Here is an 18,429-nt window from a genome sequence, read left to right as displayed (position 1 = left end):
ACTTTAGCCATTATGTCACTGCGCAGGGCCCCTGGCTTCTCACTTTTGATCCAACTCCCTGCCCATAGCCTGGGAAAGGCAGTGTAAAATGGGTTGTTTGGGCTCCTGCCACTCATGTGGGAGACCTAAAAGCAGCTTGTAGCTCCTGGCTTGGCCTGGCTCAATGCTGGCCATTAACAGCCATCTAGTTAACCAGCAATTGGACGAGCTGCCTCTCTTTGCTAATTTTTGGCTTTTCAAGTTATTTATGTGTGTATGTATATATATTTAGGCTATTCCTGGAGAAGCCCATGCCCTCCACAGGAGTTGGTGGGGTCAACTCTCAGCTTCCTGGAACTGCAGACACCTGTGTGGCAGCAGGTGCTAGTTCAGGTGGCGGAGCTGCCATCTCCCTGCACAGGAGACACCTGCTGGCTCCTTGCTTTAACCCATGTTGATACACAGCTAATTACTGTGGACAGCTGGACAGTGAGCCACGGGCCCGAGAGTACTCTTTCTTCAACAGAAAAGTCCCCCTTTTAAAAAGCGTGCAGTTTCCACAAACTTTAGGAAGCCCCCCCTCACGCAGTGGCATCACTACCCCAGCGTTGGCAGGTGTCTGGGGAATAGCACCAGTCCCTTTGGCTGCCCCAGCAACATTCACAAAACACAACCCATTTTTTTCCAAAATACATTTAGTTTATTTTTTTAAAAATTACAATCCAAAAAAAAAAAAAACAAACCCCAAAAAACGAAAACACCCACCACAAACCCTGCCTGTTTTTATTTAAATAACGCGGCATGGAGCAGTTTCCTTTCTACCCTATTGCACGTGGTCCGGCCTGGTTATGAATGAATGAGAAGCTGCTGGCATTGGGTGCTGCCAGGGACGTGGGGTTCTGCCTTGGCTGGGGGAGGAGGCCAGCTCCTCCCATTCCCTGGAGGGGCCAGAGGCATAGCCTTGGGTTTCCATGGCAACCTGGCAGCAGGTCCCCTCTGTCCTTCCCTTCACTGGCCCAGCTTTAACTGTCCTGAGGCCCCAGTGATCCTAAGGGAAGCCAAGAGTGGAGGCAAAGGCCGAAAAAATGTGTTTGGTGGGAAATCTGACTCCCAGAAAAGTCTCGTTAAGGCATTTGGAATAGATAAATTAACGCAGAAAGATGTACCTTCATAGAAGGCTGTGGCAACCAGACACACACACACATGCAGGACTGTTTGTGGAACCCTGATACGGGAGGCAGGGGGCCCCCAGTCCCTGCTGGGAGCCCCTGTGAGAACACACAAGCCCGAGAGCTGAGCTGCACCCCGGCTGATGGCGGCCGGAGCCCCAGGCCAAATCTTAGGACCCTAGGATGATCTCCATGATGTGGTCCAGTTCATTCCACTCCCAGGAGCCTGGTGTGCAGAAGAGGTTGTGAGGGGGCTCCGTGGGGGCAGGCGCGGGCTCCTTCTCCACTGCTGACGTGTCAATGTCCAGAAACAGGTCGTCCAGGTTGGTGGCGTCGCCCAGGTACCTGGAGCTCAGCGCTTCCAGGAAGACAGGGTCGGGTGGAGGCAGCACTGGATCTTGCAGGCCGCCGGGGGGTGCCCCTGTGTTCTGCACAGGCTCTGACTCATCCATGGAGGTCTCTAGCTCCCTGAGGATGGAGCCGATGGTGGCCGACAGAGAGAAATCGTCCTCGCCCAGGAAGAGCGGCTCTGGGGGCACGGCGGGCGCCGGGGCCAGGCGCAGGGAGGCTTGCAGCTGCTGCAGCGTGTTGTGGATGAGGACATGCCTGCGGAGGCTGGGCGCGCGGGGGCCCAGGCCGCGCTGAACCTTGTCCAGGGAGATGCGCAGCAGGGCTTGCTGGTAGCTCCGCAGGCCCGCTGGACCCCAGGCCCACGTCTCCTCCTCCTCTTCCAGATCTGAGTGTTTCCTCTTCAAGCCGCCCACCATGATGGTTCTCTGGGGAAGAGAGGGAAGGGCAGGTTAACCGCGCTAGGACCAGCTCAGATGCAGTCGTTGGCGAACTTGACCCATCAGAATCTGAGAGACCATCTCAGTATCTCAGGCTAAGCAGGTGAGGGACTAAGGACTTGGGCACAGCTGGGTCGCATCCCATGTACTTGCCTGTGAACGCACGTTCTAGAGTTCCTGGAATTCCCCATCTGCAGCTTAAGGGTCCTAACTGAAATCCCTCTCAATCTCAGGGACCATTCTTACACAACTCTGTGTCCTGACGGTTCCTCTAAAGACAGGCTCCTTCTGTCCATGCCCTCTTCCTTAGCCCTCCCCGCACGCTCACCAGAGAGAGGGAACGAGCCTTTCTCATTTCCCACTCCACCGACCAGACTGGAGACTCGGGCTTCCCCAACTGCTCGCCAAAGAGGAAAACTGCCCCGAAACTCAGCTAAGCCCCGCCCCCAGGGGGTCCCAGCCAACCAGACCTCGGCGCTCCACAGGCCCCGCCCCTTCCCGCGGGGCGCTGTTCACCAGGCAGGAACGCCTCCATCTGGCCCAAGGGCTTCTGGGAAACACGGGCCGACGGACGCCTAAGTACCCTCTCCGACGTCGGGCGGGACTACAATTCCCAGAGGGCTATGCTCGCGGGCATGCGCAGAGGCGCCGGGCGGGGTGGGGGCAGGGAACCCGGACGTCCAGCTGCCGGGCGCCGGCCGGGTCCCCTCCCCCACCCCGGGCTCGGCTTTCTCCGGGCTTGTTGCACCCCAGGAGACCCCCGGATTCTTCCAGAGACGCCCCCAAAGACCGCGCCCCGAAGCAGCCGGGCCGGGCTGGGGTGTGTGGGGGAGGGGTTAAGACGGGACACCCTCCTGGTGGGGCACACCCCCAACTTTTCTCCTCTCACTTTGCGAACTTCTAGTCCCGAGAGCCAAACACCCGACCCTCCACAACACCCTCTCTCCCCGCCGCCGCGTCTCGGGAGTCCAAGACGGCAGAAAAGCCAGAGTCCCCAAATAAGCTCGTCCGCGAACGAGAGTTCGTCCTCATCCTCAGATTTCCAGGCTCCCCCCTTCTCATCAAAGTTTCTGGCCCTGGTCCTCTCGCTTCTCCCGACACCCCCCATTTCTCAGGTTCAAACTCCCTCCCGTTCAGTCTCGCCTCCCGCCTTGGATCTCCCAACTCCGGGCGCTAGACCCTCCGAACCCTTCATCTGCGCTCCTCCCCCGAGGAAGGCGGGCCACGGCTCACCTCGGCTGCCAGCTCGCCACGATCACGTCCCGGGACGCCTGCGGCGCTGCGACCCTCAGCGCTGGCGGAGGGGTCTGGCTCGTCTGCCGCCCCCCACCCCCGCCCTGGGCCTCTCCGGCCGGCCTCGGGCCGGAGCGAAGCTGCAAGCGCCGATTGGCTGGAGTCCTGGCCGCCCGCCGCGGAGCGCCGATTGGCTGCACACAGTGGATCTCCGGACTCCCGGAGCTCGTCCAGCCGCCTGCCGCTCGGGCGCGTCCGCGACCATTTAAAGGAGTCAGACTCCCGACGGGGCGGGGCCAAGCGTGGAGTCCAGAGAGGGCGGGGCCACGACACGTAGGGCCCGCCTCCCAGGCGCTGCGAGATCCTGCCTCCGAGGCCACGCCCCCTTCCGAGTCCCCGCCTTCCTGGCGCTCTGAATTTCCTTCTGAGGCTCCGCCCCTTTCCGATACCCAGCCTTCTGGACACTCTGATATTTCATTTACGAGGCCCCGCCCCTCAGGGTTCAGAAGCCGCGCCCCCCTCCGAGTCCCCGCCTTCCCGAAGCTCGGCGTTTCCGCCTCTAAGGCCCCGCCCCTCGCGGTTCAGAGGCTGCCCCTCTCTCCGAGGCTCCGCCTTCCCGGTAATCCGAGGTCCCGCCCCTTCCCAGGCCCCGCCTCCGAAGCTAAGAGAGCGTTTCTGATCACCGGAGTACAGCTCAAGGGCAGCAGCCAATCATTTCGAGCGGCTTGTGTTGCCTAGGCGACCGCAGGCCCGCCCCTCCCATTCACCCTGGGGCCTCAGTCCTGTGCAGGACTTTCCAGCACGTCCTCTGGCGGCCTCGCCGGTTCCGTCCTCTTTCTCGAGGGCCTTTCTGCTGCTGTAAACTGTGCCTGGCTCGCTACCGTCCCAGGGAAGCACTCTGCCGCTGCGCTCTTCAGCTCCCCCACTCTGATTCACTTCCAGTTTGTCTGAAATCGCTTCACCCGGGCTTGCTCACCTATATACACGGAGTCCGTTTCCCTTTCCTGCCTTCCTCTCCCCCATTAGGTGCTTACAGCAGTGTCAGGTACACGGCAAGCAAGCACTCAACCTTGAGAGTGAAACGTTTTTGGCTTTAAAACATTTTATTGATTGATGTGAAAGGCAGTATTATAGAGAGAGGGAGAAGGGGAGGCAGAGATCTTCTACCCGATGGTTCACTCTCCAGATGGCCACACGGTGGAGGACTGGAGCTCAGCTAAAGCCGTCTGGGTCTCCCCTCCCCCCGTGGGTGTGGGAGCACTTGGGACCCCTCCTCCACTTTGGCATGTGCAGGAGCAGGGAGCTGAGTCAGAAGAGCAGCAGCTGGGGCTTGAACCCCTGCTCGTGCGGGCTTGGGTCTTCATGCTGAATGTGTGCCTCTCATCAGAGCTCATCTGGAAAGTTCTCTCCTCTCAGGAGCCCTCCTTCACAGCTCCTGCGACCACTTGTGGCCCACAGTTCCCCCGCTACCCCCAGTCTGCATCTCCCCCACGGTGGGCCCCCTGAGAACAGGAGCTGGGGTGATCTTGGCCACGTAGTGCTTGCTGTGGTGGAAGTCTCTATCCTTAGCAGGTCCCTGGTGACAGATGGCAGATAAGGACCCAGGGCTGCCCCACCCCCACAAGTTCTCACTCATTATGGAGGGAGAGGGGAGGAGGCTGAAGCCCCCTCAGACCGGTTCTGGCCAGTTGGAATGTGTCAGCCAAACCATCCTGCTGTTTGCAGCGGTAAACTCTTCACAGAGGGCACAGGGTGGTGGTGGTGGAGGTATTGTAATAGTTCACAGAAAAGGGAACCAGGAGCTGACTCACCAGAACTGGGAAAGACATCCCCGAAGAACAAAGTAAAAGAACCGTGGATGCCAGAGAAGGTACCTGCCCCCGTCCAGGGCCCCATCTCTGCACCGCCCACAATCTGGGCAGCCTGCTGGATGCCTCTCCCTCACCAGGGACGCCCCCTCAGGCTCCGGAGCCATTCTCCCAAGGCCTTTTTCTCCTGCCCCAAGACATTCCACTCCACACATACACCTTGGTCCCAGGCCCGTTCCCACCTCCAACCCACTTCTCCCATATACGGCTTTAGAAAACACGAATCTCTCCTCACACTCACACAGCAGAAGCTGGAGGGGCAGGAGTTAGTTCCTCTAAGCAGCCCAGCGCTTTCTGGTCTCCTGGGCTTGGCTCCAGTTATTGGTTCTGCCGGGAAAGGCCAACAGGTTCTAGAACCTTCTCTCTGGGAATTACTAACTCTGCATTTCCGGTTGGATGTCCCGTCTCCTGCCAAAGGCCTTTCTGCTGCTCAAGCTGGACCATAAGGTCCATGAACCCAGGCCACCCTCCGGGACCTCCTCAACCCAATGGTGGATCCCTACTGAGCAGGTGAATCAACACCCAGGATACTGCACACACAGGCAGACACTGACACGGAAGGCCATGGGGGGGGGGGGCGGGTAGAAAAAGAACCAAGTCCTCGACACGCATCTCATGCTGTTGGCTCAAGGTTTATTGCTCCGGTCCTGGGTGCCTCATTTCCCAGCATGCAACCCTCCTGGAGTCCTAGTCGTACTGGTGGGAGGGGTAAGCAGTGTGCCCATCGTACTCATCCGTGGTGAGGCAGCGCAGCAGGAAGTGGCCCAGGTCGTGTTTGGAGATGACCCTCGAGGGCCCTCGTCCGTCCACGGTCACCGAATAGGCCCCTGTGAGAGGCTGATCGCCTGGGAGGGAAAGGCAAAGGGACCGGGTGAAGCACAAGCCCGCTACTGTTGGCCTGGCACTGCGCGTGCCTATCTGTACCATGGCTTCCTTCATCCAGCAGGTGCCGAGCCCACGGCAAGGGCCACAGCGGGGGAAGAGGCCCCCACTCTCAGGACACCGACATTGGTCAGCAAAAGGCAAAAGAGACTAAAGCAAGAAGGCGTGTAGGATGGAGAAAAAAAGAGCAGAGGCCAGGCTAGGACCCGAGATGAACCCTGCTTAACCAATGGGCAAACCAAGCCATGGAGCGAGAAAGTCACATCTTGGTCACCTCCCAGAAGGGCAGAGGCTAGATTTGTTCTGGGTTCACCCTCTGCCTCCAACTAATGAGTTGCTGTTTGTACAAAGTAGACAGACAGTACATGGTTGCCAAGAAGACCCCTGGGGGACTGAGCTGTGGTGGTTAAATAAAGGATATTCACTAGTGGCCCCCCGACACCCAGGGCTCCCACCCCCAGCCACCCCTGCAGGGACAGCCTGTGCGGGAAGGATGCACAGGCCGCAGCTATGAGAACACAGGAGGTGGGGTACGTGAGATAGTCCCCGTTAAGAGGTGACCTGCCAGCTGAGTGAGATCTGCCATCACAGACCAAACTTTACCTGTGGGCAGAGGCAGGTGGGGCGGTACCTGTAGGAGGATTTTGCAAGTATCTCTTCATGGGAGATGCCTGCTGCAGCACTTGGGAATAAAGTGTGACAGTGTTGACAACTCACCCTCAGATGATTCAGCAAAGAAAAAAAAAAAACCCAAACAAAAACAAGTCAGCTATCCAATGAACAAATACATTCTGCTGGGGAGGGCGTTTGGCTTCACGGTTCAGATGCTGGTAAGGAAGTTTGCAATCCAACATCTGAGGGCCTGGGTTCAAGTCCTGGCACCACCAGAGCGCACACAGCCACTGACTGACTACCACACCAGCCCCATGGGAGCATCCCAAAGATGGCTGATAGTTCTCAAGACGATCAAAGTGTGAGGAGGAGACCCCCACAAAGCAAGGACAGAAGGGTTGGGGGAAGCCCCATAGGCCCAGCAGAGGGCAGGGGCATAGCAGGCTGCTGGCAACAGAGCCACGTGGCCATGTCCCAGCCCCGACTCACCTATGTGTGGTGGCATCACAGCCACGTACTTGAGGCCAGACTCCTGCAGCACCTTGTGCATCCGGCTGTGGTCATCTGTCACGTCCTGCAGTCTGGCAGGCACCTTGGCTGGATCCCACAGCAGGAAGGCTGTGGGGGCACACAGGGCAGGGTCAGTCTGGGCTCCCACTGCAAAATCCACCACAGTTAGCCTAGCTTCCTCCTGGAGGAACTGGCAGCAGAATACAGGAATACCCCGTCTCTGGTCCTGTCCACTGCAACCTCCTGCTTGGTCCCCATGGCCCCACTCCCTGCGCAGCCATTGGGAGCCTGCAAAGCCCTAAATCTGCTCACATTGAGATTTCTTTACACTCAGGGTGCCCCACCTGCTCCCCAGAATCACTTACCCCCACCCATTCCCTGCCACCTGTTCCCAGCCACACAGCCTCAGCAGTGGCTGACCCCTATGCCTGTGATACAGTTCCCTCCCACCCCCAGGGCTCCCTTCTTTCCCTGCAGACTTTGCTGGAAGGTCATCTTTCAGTGAGGCCTCCATGACTCCCATGTCCTGCCAGCCCAGCACAGTGCCCTTCTCCAGCCTCACATCATGAGATCACCTGGGGGTTTTTGCTTCCTAGCCCTTTCCTTTAACCCCATAGGGCAGGGACCTTGTCTAAAGTGCTCACAGCTCCACCTCCAGAAAGGCCTAGAACACTGCAGGTGCATGCTTAACATCTGTTGAAGGAATCATTTAGCCTTAGCAAAGCTAGAATACAAGAACACTCACCTGCCCCCAGAGCCAGGCTAATGTACCATGGGACAGGTGCCCTCCTTTGGGTAACCCGGGGTGACAGAAATTGTTGGAATCCCTGCCAGCGGCACAGAGTAAAATCCAATCCATTGCCGGGTCCTAGGGATCAGCATCCCTCTTTGCAGAGGAGAGCAGTGTGGCTCAGTGTGTGACGCCCTGGCACAAGGCTGCATGGCCATGGCCCGTCCTACACTCACACAGCCTCCCTTTCGGAACCTTAAATCCAGTCCGGGTCTTACCCTGAGCTTCCTTTTTAAAATTGTTTTTAAAGATCTATTTATTGGAAAGGCAGAGACACAGAGAGATCTTTCCTCCTCCAGTTCATTCCTCAAATGCCTGCGATAACTAGGACTGGAGCAGGTGGAAGCCAGGAACTCTCAACTCCGGCCAGGTTGCTCAGGAGCACAAGTCACTTCCTCAGTGATCTGAAGTGAAGGTTCTCGTACTTGACCTTCAGCAGGTGTCTTAAGTGGTGGCTGAAGTCACTGTATCATAATACTCCCCCTGTGTGTTGTGTATGTTTTAAGAGTTATCTATTTGAAAGGCAGCATGACAGAAAAAGAATCTTCCGTTCACTACTTCCCAAATGTCTGGGGCTGGCCTAGAACTCCCAGCCAAGTCTCCCACATGGGTGGGCACTTGGGCCAGTTTCCAGCACCTTTCCAGGAATTAGCAGGGAGGGAGTTGGATGGGACTTGAACAGGAGCTCCTATAGCTTACTCATGCCGCTAACAGCAGCTTAGCCTGCTGTGCCACACCCGATCCCCTGGCATTCCTTTTAATCCTCTTGGGCACCTCTACCAGCCAATCCTCCCAAGTCCTAATGATGCCAAGCTGCTTAGAGAACAATAACCTGCTAATCCTTTCCCTTGAAACTTGAACACAGAGGGGGTGTTAGACTCTTCTGGGTGAATGTTCAGTTTCTCAGCTGTGACACCAGCATGAAGTTTCCAGAAACAAAAGCTCTTTTCTCAGGAGCTGGTCAAGGTGTGCCTGGGTCTTCCCCCCATTTTAAATGGCTTAGGAAAGCACCCCAAAATGTAGACTTGCAAACAGGATCTGGTAACACTAATGAAGTTTACGCAGTGAATGTCCCACGTGGCAGGAACACAGGTGCTCACCATGCTGGCCTGGGGATTCGGCTTGAAACTCTTCGTAATTAAAAGTAGAGAAATTATCCTAAAGAAATAGATGCTGAAGCCATAATGGATCTAAATCACAGAGGAAGTAAGGGGAAAAGTGTGTGCAGAAAGGGGTGGGGGAAGAAATGGTGTCCTTTTAACTCAAGTTCATAAACATGTCTAAATAAAAGTTAAATATTGAAGGGAGGGCCTGGTGCCATAGCCTAGTGGCTAAATCCTTGCCTTGCATCTGCCAGAATCTCATGTCGGTTTGGGTTTGTATCCCGGCTGCTCCACTTCTCATCCAGCTCCCTGCTTGTGGCCTGGGGAGGAATTTGAGGACAACCCAAAGCCTTGGGACCCTGCACCCATGTGGGAGACCTGGAAGAAGTTCCTGGCTCTTGGTTTCGCATCAGCTCAGCTCTGGCTTTTGCAGCCATTTGGAGAGTAAACCAGCAGATGGGAGATGTTTATCTCTGTATCTCCTTCTCTCTGTATATCTGCTTTTCCAATTACAAGATAAAATAAATCTTTGAAGAAAATGGAAAGGAGGTGCAGGTGTTTAGTGCAGTGGCTAAGTCACCACAGAGGTGTCAGTTTTTCAGTGCTGACTTGGGTTCTGACTTGAGCCTCCCGTTAATGTGCACGCTGGCAGGCAGCAGGCAATGGACTTGGAGTCCTGTGCCCTGGATGGCGTTCCAGCCTCCTGGCTTGGGTGTGGCCCCATCTTTGCTGTTGAGGACACGTGGGGAGTGAACCAGCAGCTGGCATTTTGTCCCTATCTGTCTCCTTTAACTAAATGGAAATAATTTTTAAAATGCTAACAATAAAGCAACAAATCCTGGAATACAGGAGATTAAGGCTTCATCAGGGCCTGTACAAGGTGGAGACTGGCAGCCAGGGGGCATCGCCCGGCCCTGGCCCACAGCAAGGAGACAAAACCAGCCAGTGCTACCTGTGCAGCTAATGTGTGGGAGTACGAGCCCCTCCTCTCCCTTGCCAGGAGTTTTGGGAGGCTAAAAAGTGGCCTTTATCCCCAGGGTGTTCAGATCCCACCCAGCATACAGTAGGTGCTCACTACAGGCTCTTAGCATGAGCTGCACCAGCTGGCCACTCTGGAGCCTTCCCTTGGGGTTGCTCAGGGCAGCTCTTGGTTCCATGTCCCTCTGCCTACAGCTGGAAGTTCTGAGGATGGGGACCTGGCACATACCCACTGCTCTGGCCTCTGCCCTGCCAGGGTCTTCCTTCGCTTCCTTCAGACTGGGGGACAGGGAGCTCCTGCAGGCCTCCTAGGCTTCTTGTACCCCAACCGCAGTCCTAATTATCGGGGAGATCAATTTGCCTGCGGCCCTGCTACCACCTCTCTCACAGGGTTGTACTGGTCACCATCGCATCCTCAGCGCCATCCAGTAAGTTTGGACAAGTGCCCGGTGACTTTGGAAGGCTTCAGTGCCACCATGTCACAGGGCCCTGGGATGCCTGTCTTATTTCCACCCAGTCATTCAGTCCCACCTCCATGACCCCACCACCCACCCGATGTGCAGGCCACGACCTTGTCCACGCCGTGGGCCTTCATGGCTGCCACAATGTTCCGGGTGCCCTCGGACATCATGGTAGTGGGACCTTAGAGGGGACAGAGAGTGGCTGTCACTGGTGGGCGGTGGCGGAGGTGGTGGAGGTGGCGGAGGTGGCGGCAGGGGTGGCAGAGGTGGGGCCGGGGGTGGGGGCGGCACCGCAGGCCGAGGCGGAGGGTGGGGGGGCCGTGGGCAGAGGGGGGGCTCAGTACTGAGGTCGTTGCGGGTGCCCAGCAGCACGATGACAGCATCCTGCCCGGCCACGGTCTTGTCCACGTCGGCAGCCTGCAGGACGTCACCCACCACCACGTGGGCCGGCTTGGGCCCATCCTTGGGAAGTCTGGAGGAGTCACGCACCAGCACTGTGACTTCATAACCTGCAGGTAAAGAAGAGTAGGGAGGAGGGAGTCAACGGGCTCGCAGGGGGGCTCCGGGTCCCTTAGGTGCTCTGTGCCAGCTCGGTGATCTTCGAGCACGTCTGTTGAATGAACAGGACAAGGCACAAAGAGACACCATCAACCAGCACTTGCAGGGTTAATACCTGCCGTGCTTCCCTATGCCCCCTCAACCCTATCGGTGGTCTTTGAGGAAACTGAGGCACAGAGGAGGAGATGAGTTGCCTGAAGATTGTCTAGCACTGGGTTTGGTCCCGCACGCTGCCCCCTGGCCTGCCTTCTGCATCAGTAAAGATTTTTAACGTCACCTCCATGTGTTGCCTCTGTAGGCAATTCAGAAAGTCTTCCTTCCCCATGCGCACACATATTTTAGAGTTCACAAGGAAAACAGTGTCGCCCATCGTTTTAAACAGCAGCAACTGTGTTTACCGGTTGTTGTTTCATTGTTTCATTTTTCCCTCCCCTACTGCCCCTCACCCCAGGGGAGACACATTGAAAAGGCAGCTGGAAGTCACGGGAAGGGACAGTACCTGCCAGCACGCTGACCTTGCACTCTGGCAGCCGCTGCTGTGCTCAGCCTGGGCTACTTGGTCCTTGCAGCCAGCCTGAGTGCCAGGTTGTCACAATCCTTGCTTTACGGGTGGTGGGCAGGGTCAGAGGACCAGCTGAGGCTGCGAGGTCCCGTGCAGCCACCGGTGGGGGGGGGCAGTGCCTGCGGCATGGTGGGTCACATGGACATCAGAGGGCCCCCACTGGGCTGATCATGAACTATCAGAACATTTATGGCAAAAAGAAGGGAACCATCCTGTGTGGCAAAAGGTGCTGAATGATACTAAGTCGGTGCTTGGGAAAGGATCAAGGGAAAGGAAAAAATTCTTCCACCTTCCAGTTCTCGTTGATATTTGTTACCAACTATTTCAAAGAAAAAAAGACACACCAAGGATGGGGGATTTTCCAATGTGCGGCAATGGAGCTGACGACAATGAGACATGGCAACACCTAATCTCAACACAGCAGGTTAAGACGCAGAGCTTGTCCTAGCTGCTCCACTTCTTTTCCAGCTCCCTGCTAAGTGGTGTGGGAAGAGCTGCTGCCATCCACATGGGAGCCCGGAAGAAGCTCCTGGCTTGAGCCTGGCCCAATGCTGGCGGTTGCAGCCATCCAGGGTGTGAACTAGCCCATGGGAAATCTCTCTAATATGATTCATTTTTAAAAAAGATTTATCTTTTTTTAAATTAGAAAGTCAAATATACAGAAAGGAGGAGAGACAGAGAGGAAGATCTTCCATCCATTGGATCACTCTCCAAGTGGTCATGACAACTGGAGTTGAACCAATCTGAAGCCAGGAGCCCAGAGCCTCTTATGGGTCTCCCACATGGGTGCAGGGTCCCAAGGCTTTGGGCCGTCCTTGACTGCTTTCCCAGGACACAAGCAGGGAGCTGGATGGGAAGTGGAGCTGCAGGGATTAGAACTGGTGCCCAAATGGGATCCTGACATGTATAAAAGGCAAGGACTTTAGCCACTAGGCTACCACGCTGGGTCTCCCTCTATAATTCTTTCATATAAATAAATAACATCTTTTAGAAGATAATAAAATTTTAAAACCCCCCTAATTTTTACAAAACATTCATTACAAGCCAGCTGCCAAGTCCCTTACCCACCTCAAGTCACTTAGTGCAGCCTGGGTTAGAGCCCCAGGCCTATCACTACCTGGCTACGAGACCCTGGCAGTTCACTCAACCTCTCTGGGTTTTTGGGTCTTTATTTGCAACCTGACACTAAGGCCTGGAGTCTGGTGGGTTAAGCCTCTGCCTGCGACACCAGCATCCCACATCCTCTATTAGAGCATCTGTTTGAGTTCTGGCTTCTCTGCTTGCAGTCCAGCTCCCTGGGGAAGCAGTGGAGGATGAACCAAATGCTTCGTCCCCTGCCACCCCCAGGGGAGACCTGGATGAAGTTCCTGCCTCCTGCCTTTGGCCTAGCCCAGCTCCGGCTGTTGAGATGTTTGGGGAGTGGATGGAAGATCTCTGTTTCTCTGTATCTCCCTGTCACTTTGTCTTTCAAATAAATAAGACAAATTTTTAGAAAAAATGTGAGATTTAATTTTTAAGAAGAAAATACAAGCTTATATCATAGTGACTTCACATGAGGCAATGGTGTCTTCATCCTGACACCGGAAGCACAAGCAATGATAAAGAACAGACAAACTGAATGTCACCAAAATGTAAAACCTCCGTGCGTCAGGGGACCCAACTAGGAGAGTAAAAACACAAGCCACAGAGAGGCAGGACATTTTGGTAAGCCAGATCTCTGACAAAGGACCTGTATCTGGGCTACAAAAAGACCTTCTGAATCATGCTATTAAGAAGACAAGTCGTTGGATGGGAAGTTACAAACGAGCCTCTGTGTGTGAGAGATGGGTGCAAGGAAAACAAAGGAGACAGGTTGGCATCCTCCGGGATGACGTCCTACCCAAGCCCCAGCAACTTTAGAGGTGGCCGCTGGCATTCCCCCAAGCAAGGAGCCCCAGTGCCAGGAGCCCTACTCTGTGCAGGAATCCTACTGTGTCCCCTAACATTGAGCTATAAATCTTTCCTAGGTTTTCCCTTACGAAGGTGCTGAGTGGCCCACCCAGCCTGCTAACACTAGGAGGCATTTCACCCAATGCGCACACTCTGAAAATCCGATGCCCAGAAGAGAGAGAACCAGGAGGGAAATGAAAGAACTGGACCCTATTCCCTCATGCGCCCCATCTGAGCACACACTGTGCTCCTGGTTGCTTACCCAGATGCCCACTTCATCTCTCAGGTGTATTCTTATCATTGAATTTGGCTTGCATGCTTGCCACTACTCCCTGTTGCCCATATGCCCTCTGTTGTGCTCAAAGATAAGAATCCCTGTTCTACCCGCAGGTCTGTATGCACATCTCTTTCGAGCTGTCCACACCACACCGATCTGGAGCCTGAGCGTCAGGCTACGGGCCTGGAACCCTCACAGCAATGCCAACAGCAGCCTTACTCCTCCACAGCTAACCTGTGACCCAGCTGCCAGCCCTCACCTTCCCACCCTGTTCCCCAGGAACGGAAACATACCCTCACACAGCAAGCAATAGACACATACAACGTGGCAGACTTGGTAAGAAGAAATATCCTAAGAAGAGATGCTGTTTGAATACATGTTACAACATGTGAGATGCCGTTCAGATACATGTTGCGACATGCTGGAATTTTTAGAACACTTGTATTTTGCTAACTCATAGCAGCCAGTCACATGGTTACTTCCATAGTCCCATCCAAAACAGACAGAAACCACACAAACAGGAAGTTGATGGGTGGCCGCCAGGACTAGGGGAAGGGTTGGCCAAAAAAATAGAAGGGCATGTGACTTCTAGGCTCACTTTTTTTTTTTTCCTGCAATACACTTTAAAAAAAATATGTAAAGATTTATTGTTTTCTTATTTGAATAGCAGAGTTACGGGGGAGGGGGGGGAGAGAGGGAGAGAGAGAGAGAAGCAGATCTTCCATGGTTACTCCCCAGATGGTCACAATGGCCAAAGCTGCGCCTATCGGAAGCCAGGAGCTTCTTCCGGGTCTCCCACATGATTGCAGCGGTCCAAGCATCTGAGCCACCCTCAGCTGTTTTTGCAGATGTATTAGCACAGAGATGGATCAGAAGTGGAGTGGCCAGGATTCAAATTGGCACCCCTATTGAATGTGGGAATGGGATACTGGTGCTGCAGGTGGAGGCTTAGCTTATTATACCACTTACTTATTTATTTGGTTGAAAAGCAGAATAGGAGAGAGATCTTGGGCCCGGTGGCGTGGCCTAGCGGCTAAAGTCCTCACCTTGAACACCTTGGGATCCCATATGGGCGCCGGTTCTAATCCCTGCAGCTCCACTGCCCATCCAGCTCCCTGCTTGTGGCCTGGGAAAGCAGTCGAGGACGGCCCAAAGCTTTGGGACCCTGCACCTGCGTGGGAGACCTGGAGGAAGTTCCTGGCTCCTGGCTCTGGATTGACACAGCACCGGCCGTTGCGGTCACTTGGGGAGTGAATCATCGGACGGAAGATCTTCCTCTCTGTTTCTCCTCCTCTCTGTATATCTGACTTTGTAATAAATAAATAAATCTTAAAAAAAAAAAAAAAAGAAGAGAGAGAGAGAGAGAGATCTTCCATTTACTACCAGTTCAGAACCCAAACAGCCAGAACTGGGCTGAGCCCAAGCCAGGATCCTGCAGCGACAGTCTGATGTTCTGCACAGGTGGCAGGGGTTCAAGTACTCAGGCCTTATCGGCTGCTGCCTTCCCAGGGCATTAGCAGGGAGCTAGACTGGAAGCAGAGCAGTCAGAACTTGAACCAGCACTCTGGTACGGGATGCCAGCGTCACACACAAAGGCTTAACTCACTGTGCCACAACAGGGACCCCTCCAGAAGTTTTACATCCTCAAAGGGCAACATAATTGTGGGGTGTTTCCAGTCTTCATACAAAAGCCTTGCTTACTTACATTTTCATTGTTTTAATTTTGCCAACTATCCACATATGTTTGGATTCTTCATATTTCTGTGCATGTACGTATAACATACAATACACATAACTGTATATAACTATTTTTATACACAGAAATATATAAATATATACACATGCCTATTATATAGTTTCCCCCACCCCCAGAGGTCTTTGTCTCCTTTAAGATTCTTGCGTCTTAATCCTCAATACAAAACAGGTTTTACAGCTTAACCCAGCACACACAAAATCATACACACATCATTGCAATGAAAGTTTCACAAAACCAGCCGCTCATGTGACTCAGTCTGAGAATCACCGGACTGGAATACCACTCCTGTTATTATCACACCCATTTTGACAATGGGAAAAATTGAGGCAGTTTTTAGGTAGCTGAGTCCAAATCACACATAAGCTCCATAAGTAGAAGAGAAGGTTGATTTTTTTTTTACCTGACTCTGACCCAGAGCCTGCAGGAGGGGCACCAACTCTGCACTTCCTGTTTATGATCTGATTGACACACCACAGGAGCCCCGGGGCCAGTAGTATTAACATCCCCACGCCTCAGATACGTGTGCATGGAGCAACCAGGCCCCTGTCCACACGGGCGGACACCTTCCTAAAGGCAGGCAGCTGGCTGTTTGCTGTAGGTCCCTGCCCATCAGAATTCTTGGTTCTTGTCAGTTCACCAAGGGACATAAACCTTGGGTTTGGCTCAGCTGTTCCATTGAAGGGTAGTGCCCCTCTGTTGGACTCATCCCACTGGGGGACACTAGGTGCAGTTCCGGCCCCCACCAGCAGAGGGAGTGGAGGGGTGCAGGGCCAAGCTGAGGAATGCGGGAATGGGGCAAAAGGCACCATGACTCAGCACTTCTCAACTTCTCTCTACTACTCCGTCCTTCCTCCTCCAGCCTCCAGAAGTGCTGAGCGGCAAATCTGTGCGGAAGGCGGGTTCCAAACAGAGCTCTTCCCCTCCCCCAGGAGGGAGATGGGGGCCTCACAGGCCAAGTCCCTGCAGGGAGCGTTTGTGTTGGGTGTGTGTGCGCAGGGGAGCAGGACCCTGGCGGCCTCCACCCTGTTAGGGCACTCAGATAGTGAATATCACTCAGACTCAGCCAGGGAAGCAGGGTGGGGCCCCTCTATCAGAAAAGTCCAGAGCCCACTGGTAACTTCTGAACAGTAGGGGGGAGAGTAATGAAGTGAGCAGAGGGCGCTGGGGATTGGCATGGATTGGCATTCCTTTTTCCTGCAACCCCCTCCCCCCGTTGTGATCTGGGAAGAAATTGAGTTTTCAGCCCCTGCTGGCTTTCCCACAACTAGAGTGTGGGGTTGTACTTCTGCTACGTTACCTTCCCAACCTTTTTCAGTTTCCAACTCTTGGCAGTGCTCAAGCCAAGAACTGCTGCTTCCGTGCACCAGCTGGGCTGCCATACCAGCGCTGCCACTTACCAGAACTGGGCAATTGGGGAAGGCACTTCCCTGGGCCTCAGCTTTCTCATCTGCCGAGTGGGGTGATACCTACTGGGTTCTACCCCTACACGCATAGGAGGCAGCCATCCAGGATTTGGAGGTGAAGACGTAGCAGTGCTGGGCTGCAGGTGGACAGCCAGCTCAGGAAAGTCTCCACCGAGGTACCAAGAACCACTGCCTCCACATCCCACCCCCTGCACACCTGCAGCACCCCAGGCAGCACCCCCACAGTTGGTAGCAGCCTGGACTGACCCACAGGGCTCCTGGAGTCTCCCAAGCTCCCACCGTCCATTCTTTTGCCTTGTCCACAGAGGGAATTGGAGTTCCTAGCCTCCCCTCCCCCCCGCCCCCAATTCTGTCCCCTCAGCCCCCTGCGCTGCCTGCACCACTCCTCCCTCCCATGCGCTCCGCACGCCTGGTTGGGGGCAAGGATGGCCCCCCAGCCGTCCTCTTTCGGCTGGGCTCCACCCAGCCCTCCTTTTTCCTAATGTCCCCTGCCCGCCCGCCCCGGCTCATGCCTGCTTGCACCGCCTGCGCCAGGGTGGTGAGCCCGGTGTTGCCGGTGGCGCCGAAGATCGCGATCTTCTTGACGGCCATGCTGCAAGGTAGCGGGCGTGCGAGGGCTCCTCGAGTTCTTTAGGGACGCGCGGGAACCCACAGGCTCGGAGACGGCGGGCTCAGTCCTCCTTTAAGCAGGAAACACGGGGAGGAGCCAACCGCGAGAGCCCCGCCTCCCCGTGACCACGCCCACCACCGCTCAGGCTAGGGGAGGCGGGTCCTGTGGCGCTCCGCCCCAGGCTGGGAGGAACGTGACTGGACAGAGCAGCAAAGATCGCCAATGAGACGCAGAGGCGGCACCGCCGAGGCCACGCCCCTCGACGGGGCCACTAGCGCTCCCCAGCCCAGGGGGCGGGACGAGCGCGGCGGGCCACGCCCCCAGCCTCCCCGCCCTGCCGCCCCTCGGCCCGCGCTGGCCGATGGCCGCCTGGCTCGGCTCCCACCTCAGGGCCTGCCCGTGCCTGCGTGTGACAAAGCGTGACACCGCGTGTGTCTGCGTACCTGTGTGACCCCAAGTGACCCTTAGTCCCCGCAGAGGGGGACGCCTGACCGGGAGCCACCTTATGGCCGTGTGTGTGTGTGGAGGGCTCACGTGCCGCACTCCTCCCTGACCTGAGGTGGCATCATGGATGTCCGCCTGTGTGAGGTGGGGTGGGCGCGGGTCGGGGAGAGGGGTGCGTTATCCGAGGCTGTGACACCCCCTCCCCGGCTGGCTGGCGCCGCCACCGCGTTTGCCTGCGTGGTGGCTGTGCGCGTGGCCGTGGCCGCCTGGCTCTCCTTCTCCTCCTCCTCTTCCACGTCCTCCCCGGGCTCCCCAAGACTACGAGCGTGGAAAAAGGGGGCGACGCCGCGGGGGCGGCGGACCCCGCACCGCCGTGTGACACGGTGCGTGACACGGCCGCCCGTCCGCCGAGGGGGTGCGGGGCGCGTGGGCGGCGGTGGCGGGGAGCGTGTGGCCGTGACGCCGGCGCTGCTGCTGCTGCTGCTGCTGCTCCTGC

General features: G+C 55.8%; 2 protein-coding genes across 2 annotated transcripts; both read right to left on the bottom strand.

The window, feature by feature from the left end:
* Nucleotides 1-461: 461 nt before the first annotated feature.
* Nucleotides 462-3,411, bottom strand: SERTAD3 (SERTA domain containing 3). The gene is made up of 2 exons (XM_040976296.1): nucleotides 3,170-3,411; nucleotides 462-1,924 (listed from the first exon to the last, which is right to left on the bottom strand). The coding sequence occupies exon 2, from the start codon at nucleotides 1,913-1,915 to the stop codon at nucleotides 1,319-1,321; it is 597 nt and encodes a 198-aa protein (XP_040832230.1). The 5' UTR covers nucleotides 1,916-1,924; nucleotides 3,170-3,411; the 3' UTR covers nucleotides 462-1,318.
* Nucleotides 3,412-5,650: 2,239 nt separating this feature from the next.
* BLVRB (biliverdin reductase B) lies at nucleotides 5,651-17,551 on the bottom strand. Its single transcript, XM_040976295.1, has 5 exons — nucleotides 17,392-17,551; nucleotides 10,718-10,882; nucleotides 10,465-10,554; nucleotides 7,021-7,149; nucleotides 5,651-5,882 (listed from the first exon to the last, which is right to left on the bottom strand). The coding sequence occupies exons 1-5, from the start codon at nucleotides 17,468-17,470 to the stop codon at nucleotides 5,725-5,727; spliced, it is 621 nt and encodes a 206-aa protein (XP_040832229.1). The 5' UTR covers nucleotides 17,471-17,551; the 3' UTR covers nucleotides 5,651-5,724.
* Between the last annotated feature and the right edge of the window lie 878 nt (nucleotides 17,552-18,429).

This window comes from Ochotona curzoniae, unplaced genomic scaffold, assembly GCF_017591425.1.
Source record: "Ochotona curzoniae isolate NIBS_2020 unplaced genomic scaffold, NIBS_Ocur_1.0 contig_2699, whole genome shotgun sequence".
In the NCBI taxonomy this organism is placed as follows: Eukaryota; Metazoa; Chordata; class Mammalia; order Lagomorpha; family Ochotonidae; genus Ochotona; species Ochotona curzoniae.
This window is presented reverse-complemented; position numbering and strand designations above follow the sequence as displayed.

Excerpts from the sequence above, each read along its gene's own strand:
- SERTAD3 (XM_040976296.1), bottom strand. The coding sequence starts at position 1,915 with ATGGTGGGCGGCTTGAAGAGGAAACACTCAGATCTGGAAGAGGAGGAG.
- BLVRB (XM_040976295.1), bottom strand. The coding sequence starts at position 17,470 with ATGGCCGTCAAGAAGATCGCGATCTTCGGCGCCACCGGCAACACCGGG. Across the intron at positions 10,883-17,391 it reads GGCGCAGGCGGTGCAAGCAG|GTTATGAAGTCACAGTGCTG; the intron begins GCATGAGCCGGG and ends CTTTACCTGCAG. Across the intron at positions 7,150-10,464 it reads GGTCGTGGCCTGCACATCGG|CCTTCCTGCTGTGGGATCCA; the intron begins GTGGGTGGTGGG and ends GTGCCCCCACAG.